The sequence below is a fragment of the Gouania willdenowi genome, chromosome 22, assembly GCF_900634775.1.
Source record: "Gouania willdenowi chromosome 22, fGouWil2.1, whole genome shotgun sequence".
Classification (NCBI taxonomy): Eukaryota; Metazoa; Chordata; class Actinopteri; order Blenniiformes; family Gobiesocidae; genus Gouania; species Gouania willdenowi.
In genome coordinates this window covers 32989095-33002857 of record NC_041065.1, presented here as the reverse complement: position 1 = coordinate 33002857, position 13763 = coordinate 32989095, and the positions used below count along the sequence as shown (strand labels likewise).

Here is a 13763-nt window from a genome sequence, read left to right as displayed (position 1 = left end):
AAATATTTAAATCAGATTTGTGTCTCAGTCAATGTAATTCAAGTACTTCACATAATTACTACTTTATTGAGTAACCAAGGCATAAAAGTGTACTGGTTCTCATACACCAGGGGTTCTCAACCTTGGGGTCGCGAGACACTGGGAGGCGGTAGTCAGATGTCTTCAAGAAACATAAGCATTTCTAAAAAAAAAAACTTTGAGCCCATTTTTGCTTATTTTTATTCTTTTTTTGGTAACTATACTAAACTCGCCATAAATTAACCTATATTTTGTTACTTTCTTGCCATATTTTTGCTCCTTTTAATGTATTTTTGCTACATTATCCCCATTTCTGACACTTCTCCATCGCATTTCAATGACTTTTCTACACATTTTTTCCACTTTCCAGACATGTTCAGCACTTATAAACCCTTTCCACCACTTTTCCACCTAATGTCACATGTTGACCCATTATTGTTACTTTTAACCTCTTTTCGCCATATTTCATGATTATTTCTGCCAATTTAACCAGAATCACCATTTGTCATGATCATTATTTGCCAGTTTAAACTAATTGTTCCAACTTTTTTCTGCCACTTTTAAGCCAATATTGACATTTTGAACCCCTTTTACCACTTTTTGTGTCTGTTTTTTACTCACTGTAATTTGTAACTTTAAACCAATTTTGAATATTTCCATAACAATTTTAAAAATCCCATTTCACCACCTTTTTTGGTCACTTTGAACCCATTTTATTAGTGCTTAAAACCAGGATTTCCATCTTTAAGATGACTATAATAATAATAAATGTTCCTGGATAACAGTGGATATTATTCAGATGAATAAATAAATGTGGTTATCACAGATTCATAGAACAATGGACCGTCATTTTACTGACTTTATGGATGGACCCCAAAAATCTCTCCCCTTTATTCCCCCTTATAGATGGTCCTGTCTCCACATGACTGTTCTTCAATGTTCATGTCTGTGTTCAACCACCTTCAGCTACAGTGGGGGTCCCTGCTCTCTGGGACCTTTATTTTGGGGGTTGCATGCTGAAAAGGTTGAGAACCACTGGTTTACACAATAAAGTGCAAAATAGTCATTACTTGTACAATAACTTACTGAATTATCATTAGCTAAGACTTTTTTGGTGGTTGCAAAAAAACTGGACTGTTATTAAACAAATGAGTGTTTTTCGATTGTTTTTGAGTGGTTACCATGGTTATTGCACCTTTAAAACAATGTAGACAATTCCATAATGAACTGTAACCCATTAAAAATCTACTGAAAGTGTTCATTATTGCACATATAGGCCACAACTTAAAGGAATAGTACAAATATGACTTAAGAGTTTCAAGTGTTGCTGATGATACATTTGCAGATCCATTAATGGATGGAAGGGTTTTCTAACCTATTTGCATTTGATGGATGATTAACTATTTTGCTATATGAGCAGATCATGAAATGTACCAAATAAGGAGCCAGGAGATTCTATGCCAAATGTTACTTCATTTGATAATATTAAGAACAACAAGCTAGAATACATAATGCCATTACTTAGGTTTGTCACATTTGGAGGCACACATCTACTCCCTCTGTTCACCCATAGTGTCAACTTTTAACAACAAATGCAGATATGGTATTAAAATAAATAAAATAAATAAAGCAGAAACAAAACATCAGCACGAGATGGTTTTACTATATAGTTGAGTTAGTATGTTTCTTGTTTCAAGTAAAAGGAAGAAAAAAAAAACAATCATATGTTTATGGTAATACACTTTCACACGCTTAAATTAAAAACTTTAAAAGTGATATAAAGTGTGTGGGGAAGAGTGCTTGTAAAGAAAACAGCTCCAAATTATTTTCGACATCTTTTTCCCCCTCCAAAAAGTACACAAACTTTGGAATATTATTCAATGGTTACAGAAAGAAACTAAAAAATTAGGCTTTCTAAGAAAAATAATGATATATAAAATAATAAATAAAAGCAGGGACTATCTTCATGTGCAATATGTTTAACCATCTCAGGTCAAAAACATTTTTTGTGGGTATACTTCTGTTCATGACTAATGCTTTTATATTTATTTATGTATACTGTGTAGTTTTTGTTTCGTTTTCTTACTTTTAGCTTCTTCGTGTTATGCACCACCTAATTGGTTTCTATTGACTCAGGGACACGCGCAAGAATTATAACGTACCTGTTTGAACTTGTTTTAAAACTTGTACAAATGGTAATGAACTCTATTCTATTCTGTTTTTATGTGAAGTGCTCTTTGTACTACACAGTCCGACTTTCTAAACTACATTCTTTCCCTCGACAAACAGGAAACAGACTTCCAACTAAACAATCTAATTGGCGTCCATTTCATCCGATAGGACCGCAGTGTAGTTCTTCTGGCCAATCGGTGTACAAGCAAGGGGCGGGACTTCCTGTAATACGATGCAAAGTGTAGGGTGAAACCGCGCTAGTCCCGCCCCTCTGTGTTTCCCGCACCGTCAATCAAAATAGAAAAAAAAATCGACCTGAATTCACAGATCAACACTAGCCCGCCTTTGATAAAATAATCATGTTCGGAGTTTAGTTGATCCGATAATCCTCGTGGTAACTACCACCACGTTATGACCGCTACGTAAACGTTTAGCGCATCGAAGCGGCTGCAGATCGGTGAGTGTGGCAGAGCTACAGCGCTGGAAGCTGCGTCTTTTTTATCTTCTGCTCTGTTGCTAGCTGGCTAGCTATGGTTAGCTGACTGAGCTAGCAGGCTAGCTAGCTGTGGAGTTCAACAACAAGTAAACGACCATATCCGGAGCGCTTGCGAAGCCCAGTTGCGAAGTCGCATCTGGCGGTTTTGGACCGCAGCGTGGGGGATGCTTTGTGGGCTTTTCTGGTCGTCAGGAGTTGAAGATTATTACAGAGTTTTGCCGAGTTCCCCCCTCGCTCCCCGCTAGCGCCACAGCAGCCTCTTCAACAAGGAGAAATGGCGTCCGCGGACGTGGACAGCAGTCAAAGCGAGTTCCTGCAAGCCGGAGGCGCCGCGGAGACGCAGGTATCGCCGCCTTTTCTACCTCGTCTCTCTCACGCCTGCGATTCCATTAGATTTTTTTTAGAGCGTGGAGTTTTAACATTTTGATAGCATGGGGTGAAAGCCGTACACTTCCTGTGTTCCCCTCAACAACGGCCACCCACTTTACCCCCGTAAAACCCGCCCATAGTGGGTAGGACACTGGAGCCACTCACTTGGCTCGGCTCGCTGGGAGAGAGCCTTCGTGTGTGAACGGATGGTTTTCATCATGTTAGTTATGAAGCTACAGGACAGCATTTTATTAACAAGTAACGTTCGATTGTGTTGTAATAGCAGCACCCATCCCCCACCCACCGAGAGACACGAGCTTCTCTTCGTCACACCGTGTTCTTCTTCTACGACCTTTATTTACACCCCCCATGTGTTACTGTTACACAACTTCATATAAATGCCCATATACGCAATTAAAAAATAAAATAAAATAAACACTAGGTGTTTTCAACATTGGGGTCAGGGCCCCATTTGGGGTCGCTAGACACTGTGAGGGGGTCGCCAGTTGCCTTCAAAAAACTAAGAATATTTTCTGAAAATTTTTAGCCCATTTTTGCTTATTTTTACAAATTTTCTTTCCTTTGACTATAGATTTGGAGACTTTACTTTTAATATACTTAATATGGGGGTTTACTATGTAAATCAGAGGTTCTCAACCTTGGGGTTGTGATACACTGGGAGGGGGTCACCTTTAAGAAACTATGAATATTTTCTGAACAATTTTAACCAATTTTCGCTCATTTATTTCTACCTTTTTTCTGCAACCACACCAAATTTGCCATGTTTTAACCTATTTTTATCACTTTTTCTTGCCATATTTTTGCTCCTTTAAATGCATTTTAGCTACATTACTCCCATTTATGACACATACATCACATTTCAATGTCTTTTCAGCACTTATAAACCCTTTCTACCACTTTTCCACCTAATGTCACATATGTTGACCCATTATTGTCACCTTTAACCTCTTTTCACTATATTTCATGCATATTTTGGCCAATTTAACCACATTCACCAATTGTCATGTTCATTATTTGCCAGTTTAAATTAATTTTTTCAATACTGACACTTTGAACCCTATTTACCAGTTTTTTTTTTGTCTGTTTTTGCCCACTCTAATTTGTAACTTTTAATCAATTTCTATGGTTTTTAAAATCCCATTTCACCACCATTTTTGGTGCATTGCCATAAATCTGACGATACGTTTAGCATGACACGGTATGATATATCCCCTGTACTAAACAATATTATATACTATACATTGCAATATATCACAATATTAATAATTACAAATTTCACCTTTACAAGTACAAAATGGTATGAAATACAATTTAATTCATATTTTAAGCTCTCAAGAACAAGTAAAGTCTTATTTACATTGTCGAAAAAGTTTGGTGCATTGGCATTATGGGATGTGGAGTCTCATAAACGGATGCATAGAAGTCTTTTTACTTCATGTTTACAAACAAAACAAATCTTTTACGTCTTTTTTTCAAGAAAAGTATCTTTTATTTATGTTTCATTGTTTTTATCTTATACATAATTATCGTCTCCAGCAGCTTTAACATTATTTATACAGTATTTAGGGTAATTTACCATTTAAATAATCCATTGTATGAAATGTATGCATTGATTATATTTGGTAATGTCAGAATGACAACACGTGGAACTATTGATTATTTCTCCCATTCTGTTCCTGTTCAGTATTCACATGCTGCTCCAGGGTTAGACGTGCACTGGTTCCACTGGTTCCCCCTAATCATGGTTGTCCTCAGAAATCTCTATTGATCAGTAGCTTCTGCTTAAATCACATGGCACCAGTGCATTATTTTCTTTCTTTCTTTATGGACTTGGTGTGAACTTTGAATGGTCGTATTGATTGATTGATTGTCACATTTGTATGTTCAGAGATTTTTGAATTCTCGCGACTGCTTTGAGCTCAGAGAAGGGAGGAAATAAGTGATCCAAGCAAGAACAGTAATTCTCTGCAGAAGAAGAAGCAAACAAATGAGAAAGAAATATGAATAAATACTTTGTTGTCCACTGATATCAAAGACGTCTGTTTCAGTTTTTAATCATTTGTAGATATTGGTTCAACAGGTTTTTGTTCAAAGACAGTCGTGTTGTTCATTATAGAAAGTTTAACAATGATTAGAGAGAAGCTCATCATTTAAATTGAATGCGTATTTGACTACATCTCCATAATTAGGAAAAACAGTTCATGAAAATTTGTGCCACTCTATTAGGTGTACTACAGCAACAAAGAGAACTGCAATCATTCCAGAAACACATGTTGAGATCTGTATGCAATATTAAAAAAAAATGTTACTCTGTATGTTTGAAATCTGGGGGGAAATAAATTATTTTGATAAACTTCAATCAATAACAAATCCAATATACACATCTACCAAAAAGATGTGGTGTGTAATTTCTTCTGCTTCCTTCTTTCTTTTCAAATCACAAAAAAACATACAGGCCGGAAACTCTTAATTTATCTTTATTAACCTCATCTGAGTTTTGCCTTTATTGCTTGTTTTTTTAATATGTGATCTTCAAAAGATGCTATGAATGAATTCATACGTTTCCTTTAAAATAGAAGCTTCTTGTGTCGGTAAATGTAATGTTCTATATTACTGGGAATCTTGTTCCAAATGTGATTTTTTTTTTTTTGCTTTCTTCCATAAACAACCCAGTTTTCAATTTAGAAATTCTGAGGATTCTGAACATAAGTGACAGTGTTAAATTTCACAATAGTTTCTTTATATATATATATATATAGTTATTTCAGAGTATCAGTGATAAGTTATTTGCTGTTATCTAGACTGAAAAACAGTCTTTATTAAAACTGGTTAAGTGATAAGACAAAGCATTTGTGTATTGTTCACAGAAAGTTGCTAAAATGCTATCCTACTAGGAAGCCTAAGATGTTTTATTTTGAAAGTTACACCTGTGACAACCTGTATACTTCCTGTATTTCAGATGTTTTTCCACTTAGTGTCCCAAAATGCTAAAAAAAGACCATCAAAACGCGTCCGTTGTGAGTCATTGCCTGATTAAATATTCTAAAGGGACATCTTTTGTTTTATTTCAGTTTTCTACAGAAAGTTCCCCACTTGCCAAGTAAAATATTTTTTAAAGTGGTTTTAAACCTGCTTGTTGTTTTTTTTCCTTCCAGATTTCAGACATGTCGGGCATCCAGCTGACAGGTTCAGACAGATGGGAGGTCCTAACAGCGGTGTCTGCAGGGAAGGAGGACCAAGGAGTGGTTCAGATTCCTAACTCTGGGATCGTTGCGTCCAACGGTCAGTACGTGCTTCCCATCAGCAGCCTTCAGAGCCAACCCATCTACGTCACTGCGTCTGGGACCGAGGCCGCAGCCAATGGTGTGTCAGGCATCCACTATCAGGTAAACAGACACCAGAAATACTGCTAGAATTTAGATTAGGGTAACACTTTAGATCAGAATGTTTGACTTTTTTTTTTTTGTTCTCTTGTTGTTTGCTTTCTCTTTTTTCTCCTTTTTAAAATATTTTTTAAAACTTTTCCCCCTCTTTTTTTATTTTATTTTTTCTTTTGTTTGTTTGCAATTTTTAAATTCTTTTAGAACCCCTTTCTTCTCTTTTTCCCCCTCTTTTTAAAATTGTTTTTTATTTTCTGTTTTTTTATTATGTTTTTAAGTCTTTTTTTCTTTTGTTTTCCTTTATTTAGTTTAGTTTATCTGTTTTTTTTTTTTTTTGCTATTTCTGTATTGATTTTTTTCAACTTTTTTTCAAATTCTTTTATAGTTCTCTTTTTTCCTTTTTCTTATGCTTAACCTATTTTTTTCTCGTCATTTGCTATTTCTGTTTTTCTTTTTTCTTTTAAATAGAATATAAAATAGTGTTTTTCCGTCTGTTTCAGGTCATTCCACAAATCCAAAACGCAGACGGAACCATCTCAGGGTTCCAGACGCAGGGATTGGACGACGGCACAGGGCAGATTCAGCTCCTCCAGGATAGCAGCCACGGCAGCGTCGGTCTCAGCTGTTCCACCACGGCCACCACGGACCTCCTGACGCAGGCGGGCCAGGTCCAGTCCCTGCAGGGCGTGTCGCTGGGTGGGGGCTCTGCCTACACGAGCTCGGTCCCAGTGGGCCTGCCCAGCAACATCACTTTCGTCCCCATAAACAGTTTAGACCTGGAGTCTTTAGGGCTCACGGGAGCCCAGACCGTCCCCATAGCGACGGGGGTGACCCCCGAGGGCCAGCTGATCATGAGCGGTCAGACGCTGGGGGGCGCTCAGGGTCAGGGTGCCAAACATTCACTGGTGACGGTGGGCGACCACGGTGCCAACCAGGAGCTCTACGTGCCAACCACTTCCTCCTCTAACTCCGCCCACCTCCCAGAGACCATCGACGGGACAGGGATTCTAACGCAGGCCACTGCCGTGTCTGCGGGCGTGTCTGACCCCTCCTCTACGGAAAACTACAACTCCCAGAACCACTTGCAACAAATCCAGGTCAGCACTGTGACAAGTTCAATTACCCATATTCAGCAAACGCAAAGGAATGTTTTAATAGTATTATTTATGAATGTCAAGTTATGATCAGATCATAACAGGAAGCACAAGAATGATCAGCGTTAAAGAGGAAATTCTAGTTGTTTTGTATATTTTATCGTCATTTTTTTCAATTGTCGTTTTGTATGATTTCCTCTCACTTTGTGTGGGCATTAACACAGGAAACAACAAAGTTTGTGTTTTTTTGTATTTATTTTGTCTGTTTTTGTTGTCATTTTGTATATTATTTCACTCATTTTGTGTGGGATTGTTGTTTTGTAATTATTATGTCTGTAATTTTTGTATATTTTCTTGTCGTGTTGTGTATTTGTGTTGACATTTAAAAAAAAAAAAAATTCTGTCTTTTTGTGTGCGTTTATTGTTGGTTTGTGTTTTTCAACTCATTCTGTGTTTTTTTCTGGTTGTTTTGTTAGTTTTCCAGTTTGAATTGCAACTTATTTATAAATGCCAAGTTAAAGGAAGCCCAGCGTCAAGTGCAGGAGTGATGAGGAAGTAGACATTTTTCAAAATTAAACACACACATTAATTTCCTGCTTTACTGAGGAATGTATAGATCTAGAGGAGAGATGGACAACCGTTATCACAGCGAGGTCACATGATCAACATTCATGTCAGTATTAGAATAATGACCAATCCGAGCATTGACACCAGGAATTTTTCACAGCGTAGGGGGCGTGGTGCACGAGCGAGCGCCGCCGTGGCGGAAACATTTGAATGTATAACTGTTTGAGGGCCAAAATGAGTGAAGTAAAGCTAAAGTTGTCTTTGTTACTGCCTTACTTTTAGGGGTGTTTCATCCAAGAGACCTGATGATTTGATTTCGATTCAGGGTGCTACGATTCGATTAATCAACGTTTATTACTACATTAACGATTATCACAATTTTTTATGCATCTTTTTTTTTCTTTTTCTCACTTTGTGGCTATTTCATACTTTTAAACAAGGTTAATGTGTCTGTATCCATTAATTAAAGTAACCAAACAAATATATCATTATTATTTTTATTTATATCAAATCACAAAATCCAACATTAATCATATTACAAAATAAATAAATATATAAAAATAAGTAAAACATTAGCTTGTTCAGCTAATTTAATCTGATCGAACACAAAAGCTTATTCAGTAAAAATAAAGACTTCCAAACCGCATAAATGCCACAAGAAACTAAACATTTTACTGTTCGCAATAAAATCAGCTTTAAAAACATATAAAACCTACAACATCAGCTCTCATAACACTTGTGGAATTTGGGTTTTTAAATAGGTCTACGGATAAAAGAACAATGAATTATTAATGCCAGGGACTGTAAGTGCTGAGACTAATGTGCAGCTACTCATCATCACTTTTAAATGATTTTGTAAGAAAAGAAGGAGCTGGTGGTCAACATGCTTCCATACACTGTGTTCTGCTGTGCAGTTACACAGTGGTCCGTGTTTCTAGACGGGTCACTCAACAGCGTTGGCGAGAACCCTGGACACAGGAAACAACAAAGGCTTTGTGTGTTTTTGTTTCCTATATTTTTGGGGTTTTCTTGTCTGTTTTGTAATGTTTTTTTCTGTCACTGTTGTTTATTTTCTTGTCGTGTTTTGTGTTTTTGGAGCATTTGTGTGTTTTTGGAGCATTTGTGTGTTTTTGTTGACATTTGGTAATTGTAAGTTTTTTTTGTGTAAAATATTGTTGTTATGGAGGACTGAGAGCACAGTTCTGCCATTCTATATTTATAGAAATTCCAGCAGTGAGGCAGAAAAAACTGTAAATAAAGCCAAAACTTGCAGTAAAGAATATATTACATTTTTTTTAAATGATTGCATTCTCTAAATAATTTACTTTTGAGTTTATCAGCTAAGTAGACATACTTATTGATATTATTGTGTTCATAATAATTTAGTCTTTCTCTGAGTGACTTAGCTTTACTTTTCCTGTGATTTTGGAACTCTGAAGTCTTTGTTTCTCATCTTTTGTGCTTGTTTGTGATGGTGGTGGTGGTGATGATAATGATGACGACGGTATCTTTGTCCAGGTGTCCTCCTCCAACACCAGCACCCTCTCCCAGCCCATCCTGCAGCTGTCTGATGACTCTCAGACCCAGGTGGGCCAGGGTCAGGACCTGAACTCCTCCACAGGTCAGGCTCTGCAGAGCGTGCAGCTGGTGAACCCCGGAACGTTCCTGATCCAGGCCCAGACGGTCACGGCCACGGGTCAGATCCAGTGGCAGACCTTCCAGGTTATTATCATTATTATCATTGTTATTGTTTCACTGTGCTGTGAAAGGTTCTGAGACTGTGTTTGTCTCTGTCAGGTCCAGGGGGTTCAGTCCCTCCAGGGTCTACAGCTGTCCCAGGGCCAGGGCCAGCAGCTCACCCTAGCCCCCGTACAGACCCTCCCCATTGGTCAGACGGGTCAGGTCAGCTTACCCAACCTCCAAACGGTCACCGTCAACTCTCTGACTCAGACTGGAGTTCAGTACCAGCAGGGGGATGACACAGGAAGTCCAGTTGGTACGATCCTTTGTTTTCTGGTTTTGGTTGTTTTGTATAGTTTTCTCTCATTTTGTGTGCGTTTGTTGCTGGTTTGTGTTTTTCGACTCATTTTGTGTATTTTTGTTTCATTTTGGACACATTCTGTATATTTCTCTCAATCTTTTGTGTATTTCTGTTGTCATTTTGTTTATTATTCTCTCATTTTGTTACCTTTTTGTGTTATTAAACTTATTCTTTGTATTTTCTAGTTTTTTTTGTGAGTTTTTCTGTCATTTTGTGTAATTCTTTTGTCATTTTGTATATTTTCCTCTCATTCTGTGTGCGTTTGTTGTTGGTTTGGGGTTTTGGACTCACTCTATGTATCTGCTCTTTAATACTGTGTTCTGTTCCGTTCAGGTGTTCACATAAAGGAGGAGCCGGACTCGGAGGAGTGGCATCTGGGCGGAGACTCCACATTAAACCCCAGCGACCTGAACAACCTGCGCGTCCAGGTGCTGGAAGACGACATGGATGGTATCGGTGGAGAAGGCAAGAGGCTGCGGCGGGTCGCCTGCACCTGTCCCAACTGCAAGGAGTCGGGAGGAAGGTGATGCTACAACTAAAACTCTCTCTCTTCCACTTCTGCTCATCATTGTGCTGCCGCTTGTCGTCTCACGTCATTTCATCCCTCTCCGTCTCTCAGGGGTTCTGGTCTGGGGAAGAAAAAGCAGCACATCTGCCACATCGTCGGCTGCGGGAAAGTGTACGGCAAAACGTCGCATCTACGGGCTCACCTGCGCTGGCACAGCGGGGAGCGGCCGTTTGTCTGTAACTGGATGTTCTGTGGGAAACGGTTCACCAGGAGTGACGAGCTGCAGAGACACCGGAGGACTCACACAGGTACACACACACACACACTCTAATGACCTTATTAGTTGATCTACAGTATGTCTAACAAACACATTATGCACAATATGCATTTTATTAACTTTTAATAATGTCTACTTTACAGTGTTAGAGCCTGTGTTCCTCCATCTTGAAATCATGTGATTGATGATGTCACACGGCCCCACTGCCTGTAAACATCCCATTGTTTTCTATTGGAGTGAAACATTCAGCCTGATTTTTACATAATTTAGTAGCTTTTTACAAACTGACTGGCATTTATTGTTGTTTATTCTCATATTCACTTTTTGCCATTTGTAAATACTTGAAATTACCGGAAATTGTGTCTCTTTGTTACGTCTTACAATTGTTATTTTGACTTTATCTTTCTTTTTTTTCTCAAAAAGAAAGAAAAGAGGGGGAAAACAAACATAAAATTATTATTTTTTCCAAAAAAAGGACAAAAGGGGGGGAAAAATAGCGAGTAAATCATGGATAGTTGAAGACGCACCAGAGCGTCAGCGCACTGTTAAAGGGAGCGTAAAGGTCCCTTAGGAGAGCTCTTCTTATTTATGTTTTAAAAAAATCTTTTTTCTGTAAATAAGAGGTTTTTCCTGGTTTTTTTTTCAAGCAACCAAAAGCAGCACAGGTTGTCATTTTGAGTGAAAAAGCTGCTAAATGATGTAAAAATCAGGCTGAATGTTTCACTCCAACAGAAAACAATGGGATGTTTTATTAAACAGATTTACTAATAATTCCTTTCAAAGATTTTAGGACAAAATAGTGGATGATGCCTTTAACTTTAACCTTTTACACTCTTTTCTGAATTTAGCTTTTTAAAAGTACATTTACCTCAGACAAATTACAATATTGATCAAAAACTCTTGCTTACTCTGTTGTCTGTCGTGTGTTTTGTGGTTTTGCCGTCGTAGGAGAGAAGAAGTTTGTGTGCATGGAATGTTCTAAGAGGTTCATGCGTAGTGACCACCTGGCCAAACACATAAAGACTCACCAGAACAAAAAGACGGGCCTCCCCTCCTCCACGCCACCGCCCGCCGCCGACGCCCTCATCACCTCCGACGGCACCACCCTCATCATCCAGGCCGCCACCACCCATGACATTGTAGCCAATCAGGAGATCCCGTTGCAGTTGGTCACCGTGGCGCCCGGAGAGGTCCTGGAGTAAAAGTAAAAGTGGCGTTTAAAGAAGAACCGGCCAATCACAGGGACCTTTTAGGGTTTTTCTTCCCCCCCAACCCTTTATCCTTTATGTTTTTGTTTTTTAACATATGAATATATATACGTAAATATATATGACAAATATATATATTTTAAGTAAGAATTATCTCAACTTTGGTTTTTTGCAGTCTTTTTATAGGCAGGCAAAATGAATTTAATTGTAGATGCTATGTACACACACACACACACACACACACACACACACACACACACACACACACACACACACACACAAAGGCACTCAACACACCACACACACACACGAGTTGTCGACACAATGAAATGCCTTATTTTGTATCATAATCTTGTATAAAATGCTGGAGGTTGCATGTGTTTTTAAGCTTTTGCAGAGAAAGGAGGCGTCGTGGACCAGATGGAAAATCCTCTGAAAACGACATTGTTTTTAATCCTTGGGCTGATCGAGGCCATTTTTTGTGACTCCGCAGCATCTGAACCAAACCCCAGTTGTTTTAACCGCAACGTTTGTGACCATCAACTCATTCATTTTCATCTGGAAACCAGGAGATTCAACAGCCCCCAGTTCAGCTTCATTCTGGACTGTATTTCCCATAACACCCCCCCTTCCCCACCACACACACACACACACACACACACACGGTGATACAACATTACAGCTTTGGTAATACTTCAAGTTTGTTCCTGTAGTATTACAATTTTATTTTTGAAATATTACAGGCTACTTTTTGTAATATTACAGGATAATCTTGAAATATTACAAATTTCATTTGTAATATTTCAACATTATTCCTGTAATATTACAGGTTTATTCTTGTAATATTGCGACTTTATTTTTTGTAATATTTCAAGCTTATTTTTGTAATATTACAGGTTAATTCTTGTGATGTTACAACTTTATTCGTGTATTGTAATATTACAAATTTATTTTGTAATATTTCAGGCTTAATTCTTGTAATATTACAGGTTTATTCTAATATAACTTTATTTTTTGTTTTAAATTTGTTAAAGCTTTTTTCTTGTAACATCAACTTTTTTTTGGTAATATTTCAACTTTATTCTTGTAATATTTCAATGTTATTCCTGTAATTTTACAAGCATATTTTTTGTAATATTACAGAACAATTCTTGTACTATTTCAAGTTTATTTTTGTAATATTACAAGCTTATTTTTTGTAATATTACATGTTAATTCTTGTGATGTTACAACTTTATTCTTGTAATATTACAAGCTTATATTTTGTAATATTACAACTTATTCTTTTGTATTAAATTTGTTAAAGCTTTGTTCTTGTAACATCAACTTTTTTTGGTAATATTTCAACTTTATTCTTGTAATATTACAATCTTATTTTTTCAATAATCTTACACCTCAGTGATTCAGGAGCTGCATGAATGTTCTTGTTTCCAGTTGTTATGATAAACGGTACGACTACAATTGGAAAAAAAACCAAATCATCCTTTTCCCAACATTGGCTTTCGATTAGTTAATTGATTATTTGATTGATTGATTGATTGATCTCCAGAATGTAACAGTATGACCATTATGGATTGTGCTGCTAATACTGATCCCAGGTCTGTGCTTTCCA

General features: G+C 37.5%; 1 protein-coding gene across 3 annotated transcripts; it reads left to right on the top strand.

Annotated features, from left to right (window-relative positions):
• Nucleotides 1-2459: 2459 nt before the first annotated feature.
• On the top strand, nucleotides 2460-12420 carry LOC114455938 (transcription factor Sp3-like). Of its 3 annotated transcripts, none has more exons than XM_028437291.1 (8): nucleotides 2460-3029; nucleotides 6232-6462; nucleotides 6957-7553; nucleotides 9636-9839; nucleotides 9915-10113; nucleotides 10492-10681; nucleotides 10778-10974; nucleotides 11892-12420. In XM_028437291.1, exons 1-8 carry the CDS (start codon nucleotides 2961-2963, stop codon nucleotides 12143-12145), a joined length of 1941 nt encoding a protein of 646 aa, XP_028293092.1. In that variant the 5' UTR covers nucleotides 2460-2960; the 3' UTR covers nucleotides 12146-12420. The 3 variants fall into 3 exon arrangements, with proteins under 3 accessions (XP_028293092.1, XP_028293094.1, XP_028293093.1); XM_028437293.1 differs by having other exon boundaries at nucleotides 2461-2647; XM_028437292.1 differs by lacking the exon at nucleotides 2460-3029 and adding an exon at nucleotides 4558-6093.
• The last annotated feature ends 1343 nt before the right edge of the window (nucleotides 12421-13763 follow it).